General features: G+C 38.5%; 1 protein-coding gene across 1 annotated transcript; it reads left to right on the forward strand.

Annotated features, from left to right (window-relative positions):
• The first annotated feature begins 14,493 nt into the window (after nucleotides 1-14,493).
• On the forward strand, nucleotides 14,494-15,850 carry LOC109153488. Its single transcript, XM_019301355.1, has 2 exons — nucleotides 14,494-14,565; nucleotides 14,897-15,850. The coding sequence occupies exons 1-2, from the start codon at nucleotides 14,494-14,496 to the stop codon at nucleotides 15,848-15,850; spliced, it is 1,026 nt and encodes a 341-aa protein (XP_019156900.1).
• Nucleotides 15,851-16,771: the final 921 nt, after the last annotated feature.

The following is a 16,771-nucleotide window of genomic DNA, read 5'->3' on the forward strand; positions in this document are numbered from 1 at the left end:
GTGAATATTCTTCTGCTGAAGAAGAAGATCTGCCCACACCAACTCTAGAAGAAGAGTTTACGAAGTTGCATGCTAGATGGGAAACTCTCTCAAAAATAAATAGATCCTTGTCATGTCAGGTAAGTTTTTTGGAATATGCGAACAAAATACATGAAAAATAGATTGCTAACAAGGATGAGCGCATAAGTGAAGGACTCAAGCGTGAAGAAGGCCTCAAACGGGAGCTGGATATGCTACAACGTCGTATCAAGATTGTAACACCCCCCAAAAACAAGGCCCAATTGAATCCCTAACACAAGCAGATTAACAACAAAACTAGCACAGCGGAAGATAAACTAAAACTGGATAAAAGAAATACAAAAAGGGGTGTTATGCCACGTATACCACACTAGGTAACGCTAAGGCAACAATTTGCAAGTGTATAATACTATCCCAATACATCAATCTAAAGCAGTCTAAAAACATTGGCGCACAGGCCACGAAAACACAAAGGTGCTAAGCTACCAGGCTCTAGACATCGCTCTCGTCTAAACATCACCTGAAAGATACAAAGATAAACATTGGGACGACGCCCGGTCAGCGAATAATACTGGTAACCCACCAATACCGTTATGTATCATAAATAGGTAGATATAAGATATAAAACCATTTTCGAAACGGAATACATAAGTATATAAGTCAAAAGCCAAGATCAACAGTCAACACAAGACTCGTCACTCTCAACGACAACACCGGGAACACATCCCAAACCACAACGGTTAACCACAACACAAAGGATAAAGACTCACCCAACGGCAACACATGCCAAACCACACGAGCCTCCGTGACTACACACGTCACGAGAGAAGATCACACAACGCCGGCTTTACAAGCCCTCGCAACATCACCCATCACGAGTTGGTATGCCTTCCTTATGCCCTGTTCCAACCTTATGGCTACCCCCAACCTTGTATCTTATTTCCAACCATTACCTCCAGGATCCCCTGTACAGCCAAGTCCAACCTTATTCCGCCGGGACCGTCGTCCCCCACCTATAATCACCAACGAACCACCACCAATCACGGCAACACATGCCCGGATAACACATGTTATCCCCCAATCACGTGGACCCATCACTCAGGCCACAACTCCATAATCACGTCACGGCCACCACGAGGACCGCTGCAATACCTTGGTGACTAGTGTCCCATACCACTAATCGTGCAATCCAGGTAAAGCCACACACGCCACACCTCAACAGGAATCAATCAAAGGATTGCAATGAAGGTATGAAACACATTCAATCAAGGAACGGGTCACAACCCAACGACAACAACGATGAATAACACAAGTTATCATCAACCAAACGGAAGGTACAAACAACACACACGCTAGCATTAAGACAATAAACTAGCATGCTTAACAACGGAGAAACTCAAGATAGTTCCGAGGAACACACAAGACACCTCTTGGTCCAGCGAAACACAATGTTGAACACTTAGCACGATTCAAGACACCAAGGTCCTACATGGATACCTACCATATAGTTCTAGACCTACGAAACATCAAGAAGACGCTCAAATAGTTCCACAAAAGAACAACGGGAAGTCAAAAGACCAAATACCAAGACAACAAATCACGGGGAACAAATCCCGAACGAACACCATCGTGTTCCCCGCGGGTGGACCCACGGGTAGGCTCCCACCCGTGGTTCCGCCCGCGGGTACACTGCCCACGAGGCTTATGTTCCGGCGGGTGGGCGGCAGGTGGAGCTCGACCCGTCGTTCCGCCCGCGGGTACATATTCCTGTGCAAAATAATCCCTTCGGGGATTTCCTTCTCCAAACACAAATTCAAGTCCAAAACATGCCAAATCTCACCAAACCCAACAAAATGACTTGAACCATGGAAAATGCCAAGCAATGGCACAAAGGAACCCTAAACACAAGCTTTAGATATGCAATATCACAAGATAAATGCATAAACCCTCACATTTCATAGCAAAACACAAGTAGAATCCAAGAAATCACATATAGGTAAGCAAAATAGGTTTTGTAGAGCATGGGTTTCCTCATTCGCTTAACATCCAAAAACAACACCGCTTAGGCTCAAATCACAAAGCCAAGTTACCGGGAACCTGTGAATCAAACCGATCCTCGACTATTAACAAAAGCACTAAATAAAACCAATCATGCTTATAAGGGGATTTAAACACTAGTTCAACCCTAAATTACCCACAAGCTCACCCATCTAGGCTAAGCATCCTATTGGTAACTTAATAACAACACTAATCTTATATTAGGAACGAGGTATTAGGCAACATGCATACTAGCAACTTAATAACAACACTAATCTTATATTAGGAACGAGGTATTAGGCAACATGCATACTAGCTAAGTAGCAAATAACCAAAACTAAACATATGCTAAGGGTAGGGTTCGAACTCTAGCTCACTCACTAATACAACCACCCGCCTAACCACCAGACCAAAGCTACACTTAGAAAAATTACTAAACAAGATACTAACTAAGCTAATTAAACAACAACAACTAAGGCCAAAACTGCTCACCATCTTCATCTTCTACGTTCATCTTCATGCATCCATGCCGCGGGTGGAACACGGTGAGGACATCCACCCCACTTCTGCCCGCGGGTACACCGGAGCCACCATGTCGCCGGAGAGGACACGCCGGAAGGAGGAGAACGCCACTGTCGAGCTCTGCCGCCGTCGAACCAAGATCGGAGCTAAAGCCGGGAAAGCTACGGTCTTGAACGATCTTCACCGACGCCGTCGGAACAGGGGAGGTCGCGGTGCCCTTTTGCCGGACTTCTACGCTAGCCAACGCCACTGGACGCGCAACGGAAGAGAACAACACCACCGGAGGAGCCGCCACGTCCGTTCGTCGATTTGCATGCCGCCGGAGCTTCTACTTGTTCGAACAAAACCGGGAAGAAGGGAAACCACCTTGTTCTTCTTGGCTTGAGATGGAGACACGGCCGAGAGACAACCAGAGAGATGGAGAGAAGGGAGGTGAAGGCCTAAACGGCAAGCTACGCGGCTGATGCGTCAAAGAAGCTCAAAGAGGCGGATGGAAGAAGGGAACAAGGGAGAGATTGCGGCTGAAGTTCTTATTGCTTCATTAGGGAATGCCAACAAAGATGAACATTTAGGTCTACACCTATGTCCATGACACAATTGGTGGGTTTATTAAATGGGTTGGGTTAGGAAGTTGGGTTGGGTAACATAGGTTGGGCTTAAACACTTTAGGCTCACAAAATATTAATACTTATTCTTATAAATACATTTGGGCTCAACTTATGGGGTTCAAGACTTATAATGAATGAACACATTTTTGGGCTTAGGATAACAAATAAACTCTTAGGCTATAATTCATTTTTGGACTTAAAACATTTGGGCACAAAAGATTGGTTCACCATACTTCATAGACCCGAGCCCGTTTCAAAATAATAGCTATATAAATATTTTTATTAAAAATATTTATTATCGGGACTTATAATTTATTTTTAGGAAAATACCGGGTGTCACAAAGATGATGGACACCACATCTACACTTGATCAAATACTGGACTCGGGAAGGATTATATCCACGAAGTATGGCTTGGGTTTTTCACGGAACAAAGGCAAGGACCTAACTGTTTTCGTGAAAGCTACTGGCTCTGACCAAACTTCAGGATCTGGCCCAGACGCTCCCGAAACCAGAACTGTAGAGAAAATATCTGGTAATGTTAAACATCCAAAACTGAAGTACAAACTCTATAATCCTATATGTGATTATTGCAGACACTACAAGAAAAATGCACATAGACAACACTAGAAAGACAACAGTTTTTAAGAAAAGTGTTGTCTTTTGTATAAAAGACAACAGTTTGGTCCAAAACCGTTGTCTTTGATGCAACACTTTTATCAAAGACAACGGTTTTTACGTAACCGTTGTTATAAGTGTGTTGTCTTTGTGCATTTTATGAAAAGACAACACCACAACGACAACGGTTTTTTAAAACCGTTGTCTATGTGCATTTTTTTAAAAAAAATACAACGGTTTTTTTAACCGTTGTCGTTGGTGTGTTGTCTATAAGCGCACTGGAATACACAACACTAGAAAGACAACGGTTGTTTAAAACCGTTGTCTTTGTGCGCTCTTTTTTTTTTAAAAAAAAGACAACGGTTTTATTTAACCGTTGTCGTTGGTGTGTTGTCTTTAAGCACACTAGAATACACAACACTACAAAGACAACGGTTTTTTAAAACTGTTGTCTTTGCGCATTATTATTTTTTAAAAGACAACGGTTTTATTTCACCGTTGTCATTTATGTGTTGTCTTTAATAGCACTTGAATAAACAATACTACAATGACAATGGTTTAATATAACCGTTGTCGTTGCGCGTTCTTTATTTGTTTAAGACAACGGTTTTATTTAACCGTTGTCTTTGGTATGTTGTCTTTAAGCCTATTTGAATAAAAAACCGTTGTCTTTGCGCATCATTATTTTATAAAAGACAACAGTTGTATAAAATAAAAATAAAGATGTTAACAACCAGAGTCAAACCTATAACCTCAAACATAATAAATAAACATCTGGTATATAACTGGGTTGCTTCTATGTTGTCTGTGAAAACCAAGACAACGATTTTATAAAATAAGTTAACGATGCCCCTAAGAAGAATAGAACCCAAGACTTCTAACATAACAAACTAAGTTAAGCCCACTAAACCACACTAACACTTATATATTTAAGCATAATATCTAGGATATAACCAGTTTACTTCTGTGTTATCTCTAAGAACCAAGACAATGATTGTATAGGTTAAGGATGCCACCAGGAAAGATAAAACCTAAGACCTCTAACATAACAAACAAAGCTAAACCCACCAAGCCACACCAACTCTTGTTTACTAAAGTGTTCACCTTATCTTTTATCTATAATTTGGACCTTCATTGTTTTTATCTAGAAGATCCAGAACAAAAATAAAAATGTAATTAATTTTTTTTGTCCAAATAGAATGCATAAAAATTTAACAAAGAAAGAATACAATTCAAAAGTTAATTTAATAGTTCTATTTTCGTTCATATTTAAATATAAAATTATTCACCAAAATTTCAATGTCAATTCATTAAAGTTTTATTTTCAATTCATTAAATTACATGGCATAGAACGGCACCGTGCTGTGCGGTATGGTGCGGTATGGTGTGGAGGAGTTAATGGCGGTATGATAGGGGCCGGGGTTGGTAATCGACCCTTCCGGCATGAATGTGACACATGGATAATGGATATGAAAGAGTAGTTAATATCGTACAGTTAGCTATAACCCATTTCTTTTGTCGCGATCATTGTAATAATTAGGCCGCCAGCTGTCTGGGTAATACCCTGGTCTAGTGATCTTTGTATTTGGGCTACAAGAAAAATTGGTGGTGATCGATATTTGTATTTGGATATTTGTATTTGGGCTGTCAGTATGGGCCTATACCTCGGACTTTATACGTACTATTTTGGACCTAGCACCCCGGGTAATAAAGCTACTATTTTTCTACTTTCCATTCTGTATCTATATACCCGATACTATTTTGAGTCTAGGCCCCCTGATAATAAAGTTATTATTTTCTTACCCCTGTTCTGTACCTATATACTCGATTTATGGTGCTCCCAGTTCTTATAAAATATGAATTTAGTTATTTAATTTAGAAAAAAAATAAGACTTATTATAAGATAATAATAAAAATAAAGGTATCATTATTTTGCTTATATATATATATATATATATATATATATATATATATATATATATATATATATATATATATATTCTTTAAATTAAATAAAAGTCAAAATAATTTTGACTTTTATTTAATTTAAAGAATAACACACGCGCGCGCACACACACATACACACACACACACACACACACACACACACACACACACATATATATATATATATATATATATATATATATATATAATTCTTTAATTTAAAATTTAACTTTCAAGACTTGCACAATTTGTAAAAAATTTCTCTCCCTCATAAATAGTAAAATAATTCCCTCTCAAAACAAATTAATTACCTTGGGGCAAAAACTTATTCCCCTCAGAACATACGGAGAATAGAACTGTAGAAATCGTTTCAGTCTCAACGCCGAGTACGCTGCCGCCTCCAACCTCCGTCGCCGAGGACGGCGCCGCCTACAGCCTCCGCCGCTGAGTACGTCGCCGCCGGTAACCTCCGCTGCGGACACGCCGTACGTCTCCGCCTCCGATGCCGCCACCAACAGTGCCGTACGCCGCCCCCTCCAACCGCCGCCGGCGCCGTGGAAACTGGTGTGAAAAATGTCAGGTTGGTTTTTCTCTTGTAATGTAATAAGTTGTCAGATTCATCCAAATATTATTTGATTGTATCAATGTATGTGTTTATGCTAAACACTTTTGGATTGAAGGGTTGAGGAATTGGGGATTGAATTTTTAGGGTTTGTGAAATATGGGATTAGGGAGTGATGATTCAAATATGGGATTAGAGAGGACTAAATAAATATACATGTTCAAATATGACATCAATGCAATTCTTATGCAATCAATTAATCATACTCAAATCTATCATAAAGCAGTGAAAAGGGATTTAGTATAAGATAGAACTCAAAATTTCACTTTCGGATTAAGATTATCAAAGGAGGAGGCAATTTTGATGTTATTCTTATGCAGACCTGTTTTAATATCTCAAAAACATAGTAAAGAAATTTGAAAAAAAAAATTTTTGTTCATTATTTAATTGGTGGTGGTTCCCTTGGGCTACAAATTTATTATCATGTTCTTCTTGTGGTGGTTCCCTTATCTGGTTACAGTGGCTAATATATCCATTTCCTGAAACATTCACATGCAGTTAATATCTATATAGGAAGCTAATATCATGAATAAATTTTTTTTTTTTACCGTGATTATATATATGTGGTGGAAGGGGTTGATAATAAAATCCCAAGCAACAGAGAATGTTGGGGGATTTTAGTATTTGTTACAGAGTTTACATATTGTATCTCCATACTATGGGTCTTCCTTTTGCAAATGAGTGTGTTGTGTGCGGTATAGATTTGTTCAATATGTATAAAAATGTGTGGTTTTATAGAAAAAAATTTGAGTATGTTTTGTCTGAAAGGAGCATTGAAGGACCATTGAGAGACTAATGCAATCCCTTTCATGAACTAAAAATGTTCTAAAAGTAAGAAATATATATTCATTTTTTTGGGTTTTGACTTGTTTCCTAGATTTGTTACTGTTATGTTGTATAATTGACTTGTGACCTAATTCTTGCAAGTATGTGAATGTATGATTGTATGTGCTAAATTTTAGTTTGACTGGAAATTCTCCATGAATTTTTGGTTTCAATGCAAAAGATTTTCCAGGGCATGCATGTGATTTGATATTGGATCATTTTTCTTGGAATTACTAAAGATTTTCAAGAATGTTTATGCTTTATGAGGAAGTGACTCAGAATGGGAGTCTGAAGGACTATACAACTGGGATGGCAGAATTGGAAGAGTTTGACTTTTTCGATGGCTATTGCATTTATATATACTAATGGTAAACCTAATTTTACTAAACTTAATTCCTATATAGTTGATGAGCTGATACATATTATTTGCCTTTTTCATTATATAATAAATACGGAGCGAAGATAGAATTTGATAGAAGTATGGAGTTATAAAACTTGGTGAGTTTGCCTGGATTCCATCCATTCTGCAATGGCAGCTTCCAGTAGTCTTGTAGACCAATTGGTCCTATAACTGAATTCTTAAAGGATTTGGTGAACAGACAAAGATAACATGCATATTCAACATTTTGCAATTCATTTTTCTTTTTTTTTTTCTTCTCAATTCAAAAATGTATGGACATTATTTTCATAAACCAGTTTAAGAATGAGCACATAACCACTTAAAATTCTGACATTTTGAAATTTCTTTGTCTTATGGGTACTGACCTTGGTAAAGAAAGTGATTAGGAATGAAGGTATTTTTCCTTTTAATCTACCAAGGCATATACCATATCACTATTTCAATTTGTTGTGTGTTATACCACTTTAAATGTTAGACCTTATTTATAACTTGATTATACAATTCTTTTTCTAATTTGTACTTTATTCTTATGCTTTAGTGGTACTTTAGGGAAACAACAAAGGAGCGAAGTATATGCTTTAGTGGTACTTTAGGGAAACAACAAAGGAGCGAAGTAAAACTTTTTGGGAAATTATAAGGTAATTTAAAAATTTTAACTAATTATATATAAGTGTTTGTATATCAATATATCTAGATAAATTGTTAATGCCTTTTTGAATGTTTGAAAGTTCGAACTGAAATAGAGAGTTCAAACTTTCAATGCTTGAATGTTTGAAAGTTGAGCAGTAAGGATAAAACTGTCTGTTGAACTGAAACTTTCCATATTGTAGATATGATAGTTCAAACTTTCCCTTCTCTGTTTTCTGTATCATTATTACATTATCTGAATAATCAACAATTATGAAAGGGCTATGAAAATGTTTTATACCGCAACTGGGAATAAAAAGAAAGGGCCACGAAAAGCTGTTTGAGAAATTGTCAAGGTAATTTAAGATTTTTAACTAAGTATATATAAGTGTTTGTATGTCTATATATCTAGATAAATTGTTAATGCACATGCAAATATTGTTTAACATCTATAGGGTCCTCGTCAACCAGATAGTAACCAATGTGGGTTCTTTGTCATGGCTTAAATGGGAACTTTAATTGATAATATGCTAGCCATGGATGATAAAGATTCTGTACAAGCACTAGTAAGATTTTTATAATTATCTTTTAATTATTTCAATTAATTTTATAAAATTTATCATATTGTGATTATGTTGAGTACTTATATATTTACAAACTTTTGACATGTAGTTCCAACAAGTTGAGTACGACGAAACAGTTATTGATTTGGTGCGTTCTGAATGGGCAGATAGTGTCTCAACTTATATAGAATAGGTATGATTTTGATGATTAGAACTTTGTAAACATTTAGACTTGGTTCTTGGAAATGTTTTTTGAAGTATTATGACTTGGTTGGTGATTGGTATTGATTATTGTAGTACTTAGAGTTGGTAATTAGTTTGCTAGTGTATTTTGAACCTTGTGAACATTGTGTAACAACACTTGGTGATGGTTTTTTGATAAATTACTTTTTTTTATATGATTATGTTTAAAATCTAAACAGGTTAAAAATAACGGTTTAAAACCGTTGTCTTTCATATATAAGACAACGGTTAAAAACTGTTGTCTATTCTTCAAATTATTGAGAATACAGCAGGTTTCGACAACACATAATAGACAACGGTTAAAAATTGGCGTCTTTTCTACAAAAGACAACAGTTTAAAACCGTTGTTTGTGGGCGTGACTTCGTTGTCTTTTCTAGAAAAGAGAAAAGACAACGGTTAAAAACCGTTGTCTGTGCGTGACTTTTAACAACACCGGTTTCAACAACACTCAATAGACAACGGTTCAAAAACCGTTGTTTTTTCTAGAAAAGACAACGGTGAAAAACCGTTGTCTATGTGCGTGACTTTTAACAACACCGGTTTCAACAACACTCAATAGACAACGGTTAAAAAACCGTTGTCGTTTCTAGAAAAGACAACGGTTAAAAACCGTTGTCTATGTGCGTGACTTTTAACAACACCGGTTTCAACAACACTCAATAGACAACGGTTCAAAAACCGTTGTCGTTTCTGGAAAAGACAACGGTTAAAAACCGTTGTCTATGTGCGTGACTTTTAACAACACCGGTTTCAACAACACTCAATAGACAACGGTTCAAAAACCGTTGTCGTTTCTAGAAAAGACAACGGTTAAAAACCGTTGTCTATGTGCGTGACTTTTAACAACACCGGTTTCAACAACACTCAATAGACAACGGTTCAAAAACCGTTGTTGTTTCTAGAAAAGACAACGGTTAAAAAACCGTTGTCTATGTGCGTGACTTTTAACAACACTGGTTTCAACAACACTCAATAGACAACGGTTCAAAAACCGTTGTTGTTTCAAGAAAAGACAACGGTTAAAAAACCGTTGTCTATGCGCGGGACTTACAACAACACCGGCTTCAACAACAGAAATTATACCCCTACGACAACAGTTATTAACTGTTGTCTATGTGCATTTTTCTTGTAGTGAGAGTTTGAGGACACACAAGACCAGAGTGCTTTTACTTCTACAAAGACCAGCGAGCGAAAAATTCATAAACAAGAACATCACGCCTTTCATCAAGTAAGTTTGGGTGAGAAAAAATGATTTTGTGTGCCATGTCTCGTTTCATTCTACCAGTTCAAACCGAGAAGAAAGGTGGTACTTTGATAGCGGCTGCTCACGGCATATGACAGGAAACTCATCTTTTCTAACCAATATCAAGGACAACAAAGGTGAAGTTACTTTTAGTGAAGGGGTAAAAGGGAAAATTAAAGGTACTGGTACTCTCACCGTTCCGGGTCTACCCAAGCTTAATCACGTTTTTCTAGTTCTTGGTCTCTACGCAAATGTCATCAGCATAAGCCAACTGTGTGACCAAGAGTGGAATGTATGCTTTACAAAGGATCGTTGCAATGTCAAGGATGTCAAGGATGTCAACAAGCAGTGTGTAATGGAAGGTAAGAGGTCATCATATAACTGCTACATTCTCAATAACGTTGTGTTATGTTGCAGGTCCAGTACTAGTGAATTGGTAGTTTGGCATAAAAAACTAGGCCACTTAAACTACAGGTCGCTGGATAAGCTAGTGAAAAATTGACGGGGTTCATGGATTACCCAAAATGAAGATTGAGCAAACAAATGTTTGTGGTGCATGTCAAGCTGGAAAACAAACAAGAGCTCCTCACTCTCACCAGAACAAAATCAAAACAACACACTGTTTTGAATTACTACACATGGATCTCATAGGACCAACACGTACCAAAAGTATTGGAGGAAAAAGGTATATCTTAGTGTGTGTAGATGATTTATCACGTTTTTCTTGGGTGGTGCTTCTCAGAGAGAAGTTCGAGACCTACGAAGCTTTTAAAGCCCTAGGACTTAAGCTACAATGGGAGAAAAATGAGCCAATCATTCGTATCAGAAGTGACCATGGACGTGAGTTCGATGATCAGATGTTTGATGATCTATGTGCAAACCTAGGGATACCACACGAATACTCAGCTCCCAAAACACCACAACAAAACGTAGTTGTAGAAAGGAAAAATCTGACCATCTAAGAAATGGCTAGAGTTCTTCTAAATGCAAAAAATCTTCCTCAAAAGTTTTGGGCAGAGGCGGTAAACACTGCATGCTATACCATCAACAGAGTCTATCTTCGGCCTGGAACTCATCAAACACCGTATGAAATCTGGAAAGGTAAAAACCTGAATATTCAACACTTTCATATATTTAGCTCACGTTGTTTCATCTTTAAGGATCGCCATCCAACAGCAAAATTTGAGCCAAAGAGTGATGAAGGGCTCTTTCTTGGCTATTATCCAAATAGTCGTGCTTACCGAGTGTATAACAAAGCCTCAAAAATGGTCAGGGAGTCCATAAATGTTGTGGTCGACAATCAACCAGATACTAATTATGATCCTCCTATATCTGGCCCTGCAACATAATTTGAGACAGATATTCCACAGCCATCTAACGCTGGTCCAATGCCTGAGCCAGAACCTAACTCTCCTACAACCTCATCAACCGAGAATCCAGAGTTTGAACCAAACCAAGAATTTGGTGAGCTGGGAGCACCATCTCGAATTCAAAAGGATCATCCAACGCAAAACATCAACGGAGATCCCTCATCCGGAGTTCGAAACAGGGGTAGGAAGCGTAACTATCTTGAGTTAGCTGGATACTCATGCTATATATCCAAGATAGAGCCCAAAAGTGTGAAAGAAGCATTATCTAACGAACACTGGATTAAGGCAATGCAAGAAGAGTTAGAATAGTTCGAAAGAAACAAGGTATAGAACTTAGTCCCTAAAGCTAACGGTGTTAATGTTGTAGGAACCAAGTGGATCTTTCGTAACAAAACTGACTCGGTTAGAAACATCGCTCGAAATAAAGCCAGACTGGTGGCACAAGGGTATTCGCAAACCGAAGGAATTGACTATGAAGAAACGTGTGCTACAGTGGCACGTCTTGAATCTATCCGACTACTTCTATCTATTGCTTGTGCCTTACACATAAAACTGTTTCAGATGGATGTCAAGACAGCGTTCTTAAATGGTTACCTATTAGAAGATATATACGTTGCACAACCAAAAGGTTTTGAAGACCCTCATCATCCCAATTATGTCTACAAACTGGATAAGGCCCTATATGGACTCAAACATGCTCCAAAAGCTTGGTATGAAAGGCTATCTCAATACCTAGTCCAACATGGCTACAACTGAGGGGGAGCAGACAACACTCTTTTTATAAAAAAAACAGGTAACCATGTAACCATTGCTCAAGTATATGTTGATGATATCATCTTTGGTTCTACTCAGGTAGGTGCTACTAATCAACTCATCAGAGTCATGAAACAAGAATTTGAGATGAGTATGATTGGAGAGCTAACATACTTCCTCGGTCTACAAGTTCATCAGACAACTGAAGGGATTTTCATATCCCAAGAAAAGTATGCTAAAAATCCGATCAAGCGTTTTGAGTTAGACTCCGCGAAAGATGCCAGAACGCCCATTTTAACAACTACGAAGTTAACAAAAGATGAGTCAGGCACAGGAGTTGACCCCACTCTTTATAGAAGCATGATAAGAAGTCTGCTATACCTAACAGCCAGTCGCCCAGACATTATGTTAAGTATTAGGCTGTTTGCCAGATTTCAAGAGAAACCAAAAGAGTCACATCTTAAGGCTGTGAAACGTGTCATCAAATATGTGAAAGGTACAATAAACTACGGTATATGGTTTTCCAATGACTCCAGTTTAAGTCTTGTAGGTTACAGTGATGCTGATTGGGCGAGGAATACTGATGATCGAAAAAGTACATCAGGAGGATGTTTCTTTATAAGCAATAACTTGGTAGCTTGGTTAAGCAAGTAGCAAAACTCAATATCCTTGAGTACTGCTGAAGCTGAGTATATCGCAGGGATGCGTCAGACGATGAGTGATGACAGGATAAACCAAGAATGCATGACCTTATACTGTGACAATACAAGTGCAATCAACATCTAAAAAAAATCCTGTTTAGCACTCTCGTACAAAACATATAGTTATCCGGCATCATTTCATCCGGGAACTAGTAGAGGACAAAGAGATTGACTTGAGCTATGTTTCTACGGATAAGTATATGACAGACCTCTTTACAAAACCTTTGGACAGAACAAGATTTGAGGCTCTTCGTGTAACTCTAGGAATCTGCAAAATGACAAGTTAACAAGAATGTTGTCTCTAAATAAACACAGGTAAACTGTCTCTCTGTTCTTTTGTTTTGTTTTGTTTTTTTTTTTTTAAATTTGGGTTCAAGTTTTGTTTTCAGGTCTACCCTCGAGCCGGATTCTGACCTAGGTTCTTCATACCCTTACCCTCTTCTCGAGCCGTTAGAATTTCTTTTTTTGTCCCACTACAAGTCAGCCTAATATCCCTCATCTCTTTGACTCTTAATTCCTAAGAATCGTCAAGCTTGTGGAATACTCTTCCCTTTATTTCCTATTATCCTTGGCTCCCAAACATTGCTCTTCCTCATTCCAAATTTCATCGTCGAAAATCCCTAACTTCTATAATAGCGAATGATCCTCGAGCTATCAATCCTTTTCTCATCTATCTATCTGATGATGAGAGAACAGAACTCTATCATCAGATTCTGATCGGGACTTCACCTCTATTAGCCGAAGTAGAGAAGCGGGTGTTAGCAACCTTGGTCCACAATCAAGATCTAATGGAGAATCTCACCCTGAAGGAATCGAAGCGGATACTCACCATGGCTGCTCACATTACGGTTGAACCTTGGCTGGTCGATACAGAGGATGCTCCTCCTGCGGCTATGGATGTCGAACGCCTAATTGACGAGGATCAGCTTTCCGCTGAGTTGGAAACACGAAGGGCAAAAGCGTTGGTAACTGTTTCTTCTCCTCTAGATGCTAATAGCTCGTTGCCCGAACCTAGGGTTACAAAATTGTATGTTAATTTACCTGATTTATTTGTCTTCTCTGTTGTGAAATTTGCTTTGCCTTGTGAAGAAGCTAACCCTTTGGATACAATTGTCTACACTGGTCCTACGCCGGGGAGTGCATCTTCAAACCCTAGCTTACACACTGTATCCCACTCAGATCCTCAGCCTGTTTCCTTCGATTTCTCTATTAGAGACCTCATTCAAAACTCCGGTGAACCCCTCTCACCTTCTCAATGATCTGTATTGGTTGCCCTTATAGCAAAGTTACCAAAACCTCCTATCTCTACCTAGTCTATTCTGATTGTCTGTCCCGTTTCCCAAAGACCCCTCACGGTCAAGGAAAGTGAAGGAGAAAGTTGGGTCTACATCGAAGTATGTGTCCTCCAGGAGAAAAGCCTCTGAATCTGACGATGATGACATTGTGGTTCTATGTGAAGTTCGAAAGCGTAGGTCGGTTCCCTCTGGTTCTATCCATATGACGAAGTCTAGGACAGGTGCATCAATCCTTATTATTCCTCCAGCCCTTGTGCCTGAGTCTAAGCCTGCCTCTAAGTCCACCCCAAAATCTAGCAAAAAGTCTACCCATAAATCTACTTCAACCCCTAAAGCCACCATCTCCAAAAGTTCCAAACCTAAGCTTTTCAGCCAATATTGAGACTGCCAGGACTTTAGGACTCTTGGGAGGTCAATCTGTCTAGATCCCTTCTTGTGGAGAAGGTAATAGATGTGGACAATCTGTTATCTCATTGCAACATTATCACTCTTCTTCGTGATCAGAATTTCCTCAATACTGTTCAAGGCAAAGGCACTTATTCTGGATGGCTCACTCTAGAGTTCTACACTAACCTCTCCTCTGATTTCGCACTTGCCTCATCGCCACACTATCATCGGGTGTTTGTCCGTGGAAAATGGTATGATTTCAGCCCTGCCGTCATCAACAGGTACTTCAACCGTTCTACCCTAGAAGAGGACCTTGAGCCAGGATTGGATGTGTTGGCTTCTACACTCATACATGCTGCGGTCACTACCTGGCCTACCACTAATTTGCCCTCTACTTCAGTCACAAAGGTCTACTTTGTTCTGTTTTGTCTTTCCTCCAACAATTGGCTTCCTAATGTTACTCTTCATTGTGTGAGCAAGAGGATGGCTGTTCTTCTCTACAAAGTGCGCAACAAGATTGATTTTGATTTGGTGACTTTAATCTACAATCATATTATGGGGTTTGCTAAGGGAAAAGAACCTAAGGTACACTTGTTGTTCCCTTGCTTAATCTATGGCATTCTGAAGGAACAAGGTCTCAAGCTTTATGAAAATGAACATGAGTATTCGATTGAGAAGAAATACACCATGGACTATCGGTTACATCAAAGCTCTCATTTTGATGATCGCGATTCTCTACTTGCGGAGATCTTCCCTGCTCCGGCTCCTATGCCAACTGCCTCCGGATCTTCATCTGTCGGACCTGACCTAGTGCCTACTGCTACTCCTAATAATCCTCCTGAACTAGTGGTTTTTCGACAACAGGTTGCGTACTATAGGGCTGTGTCATCTGCTTTGAAAAACAATATCTCTTCCTTACAGGCTGTTGTTGCAGATACTGAGGACAAGCTTGCCACTACTCTTCGTCAGATCTCTACCCTAGAAGACGCCATCACTGCTCGCTCTGCGGCTCATGAGGATCCTGTAGACACTGACGACTTGGGAACTCTGTCTAGTAGCACAACTCACTAGATGGTCTCCTTTTCCCCTTGGTAGTTAGTAGACAAAAAGGGGAGTACATTTGAGGGGGAGTTCAGTTCTTTTGTTTTTTGGTTGTTGGTTTGGTTGGATGAACTGACTGCACATAAACTTTTTTTTTTTTTTTTTTTTGTAATAACGTGTGGTTGTTGCGTTTGGTAGCTCTTTACTTATTGTGATAAGTTGTTCTTCTTTGGTTTCTTGAGTGTGTGTGAATTTGCTTGTTAATTATGTGCTACTTCGTATCTTGTTCAATAAGTATTGGTATGTTTATGTGATACTTGCCTAGCTTTTTGCCAGTTCGTGTGACAGTTTGGTAAGAGGAGGTTATGAGATGTTTTTTTGTTATCTGGAGCCATATCTATATCTGATCCAGACATAGGAAATATGTAAACAAGTATACTTTGACTGGTTAATAAAATATGGTTTCAAGCCTAAGAGTATATTTTGTTCTAGTATGTGTTTTGTCAACTAATTGCCAAAGGGGGAGATTGTAAGTGCATACAAATACTGCACGTTGGATCCTATATGTATTGGCTTAATTATTTGTCAAAATAATTCAGTATGTTGTTTTCTGGATCAAAAACAGTCGTAGCCCCAGTCTTTAGGTTTACTCTTTCTAAGTGTGTCAAGACCCTATTTTGGTGCGGATCTAAATCGTGAGGTGCTGATGCTTTTGAGGACTAAGCAGCAACTTGTTTTTAGCCTTCGAAGTCTCTCTTCTAACCTCTATAAAATGATACTTTGTTTAGTGAGAAGATGTCAATGCTACAATTACAGGACATATGTGACGACCCAAAATTTAATTTTATAAATCTGATTTTAAGAAATTCCAAAATAGCCATTTTCCACTCTATAAAAATTTTTGAGGAAAAATTTGTGTTTGAATAAATTTTTTTGAGTTACATTTTAAAT

This window comes from Ipomoea nil, unplaced genomic scaffold, assembly GCF_001879475.1.
Source record: "Ipomoea nil cultivar Tokyo-kokei standard unplaced genomic scaffold, Asagao_1.1 scaffold2494, whole genome shotgun sequence".
NCBI classification, from domain to species: Eukaryota; Viridiplantae; Streptophyta; class Magnoliopsida; order Solanales; family Convolvulaceae; genus Ipomoea; species Ipomoea nil.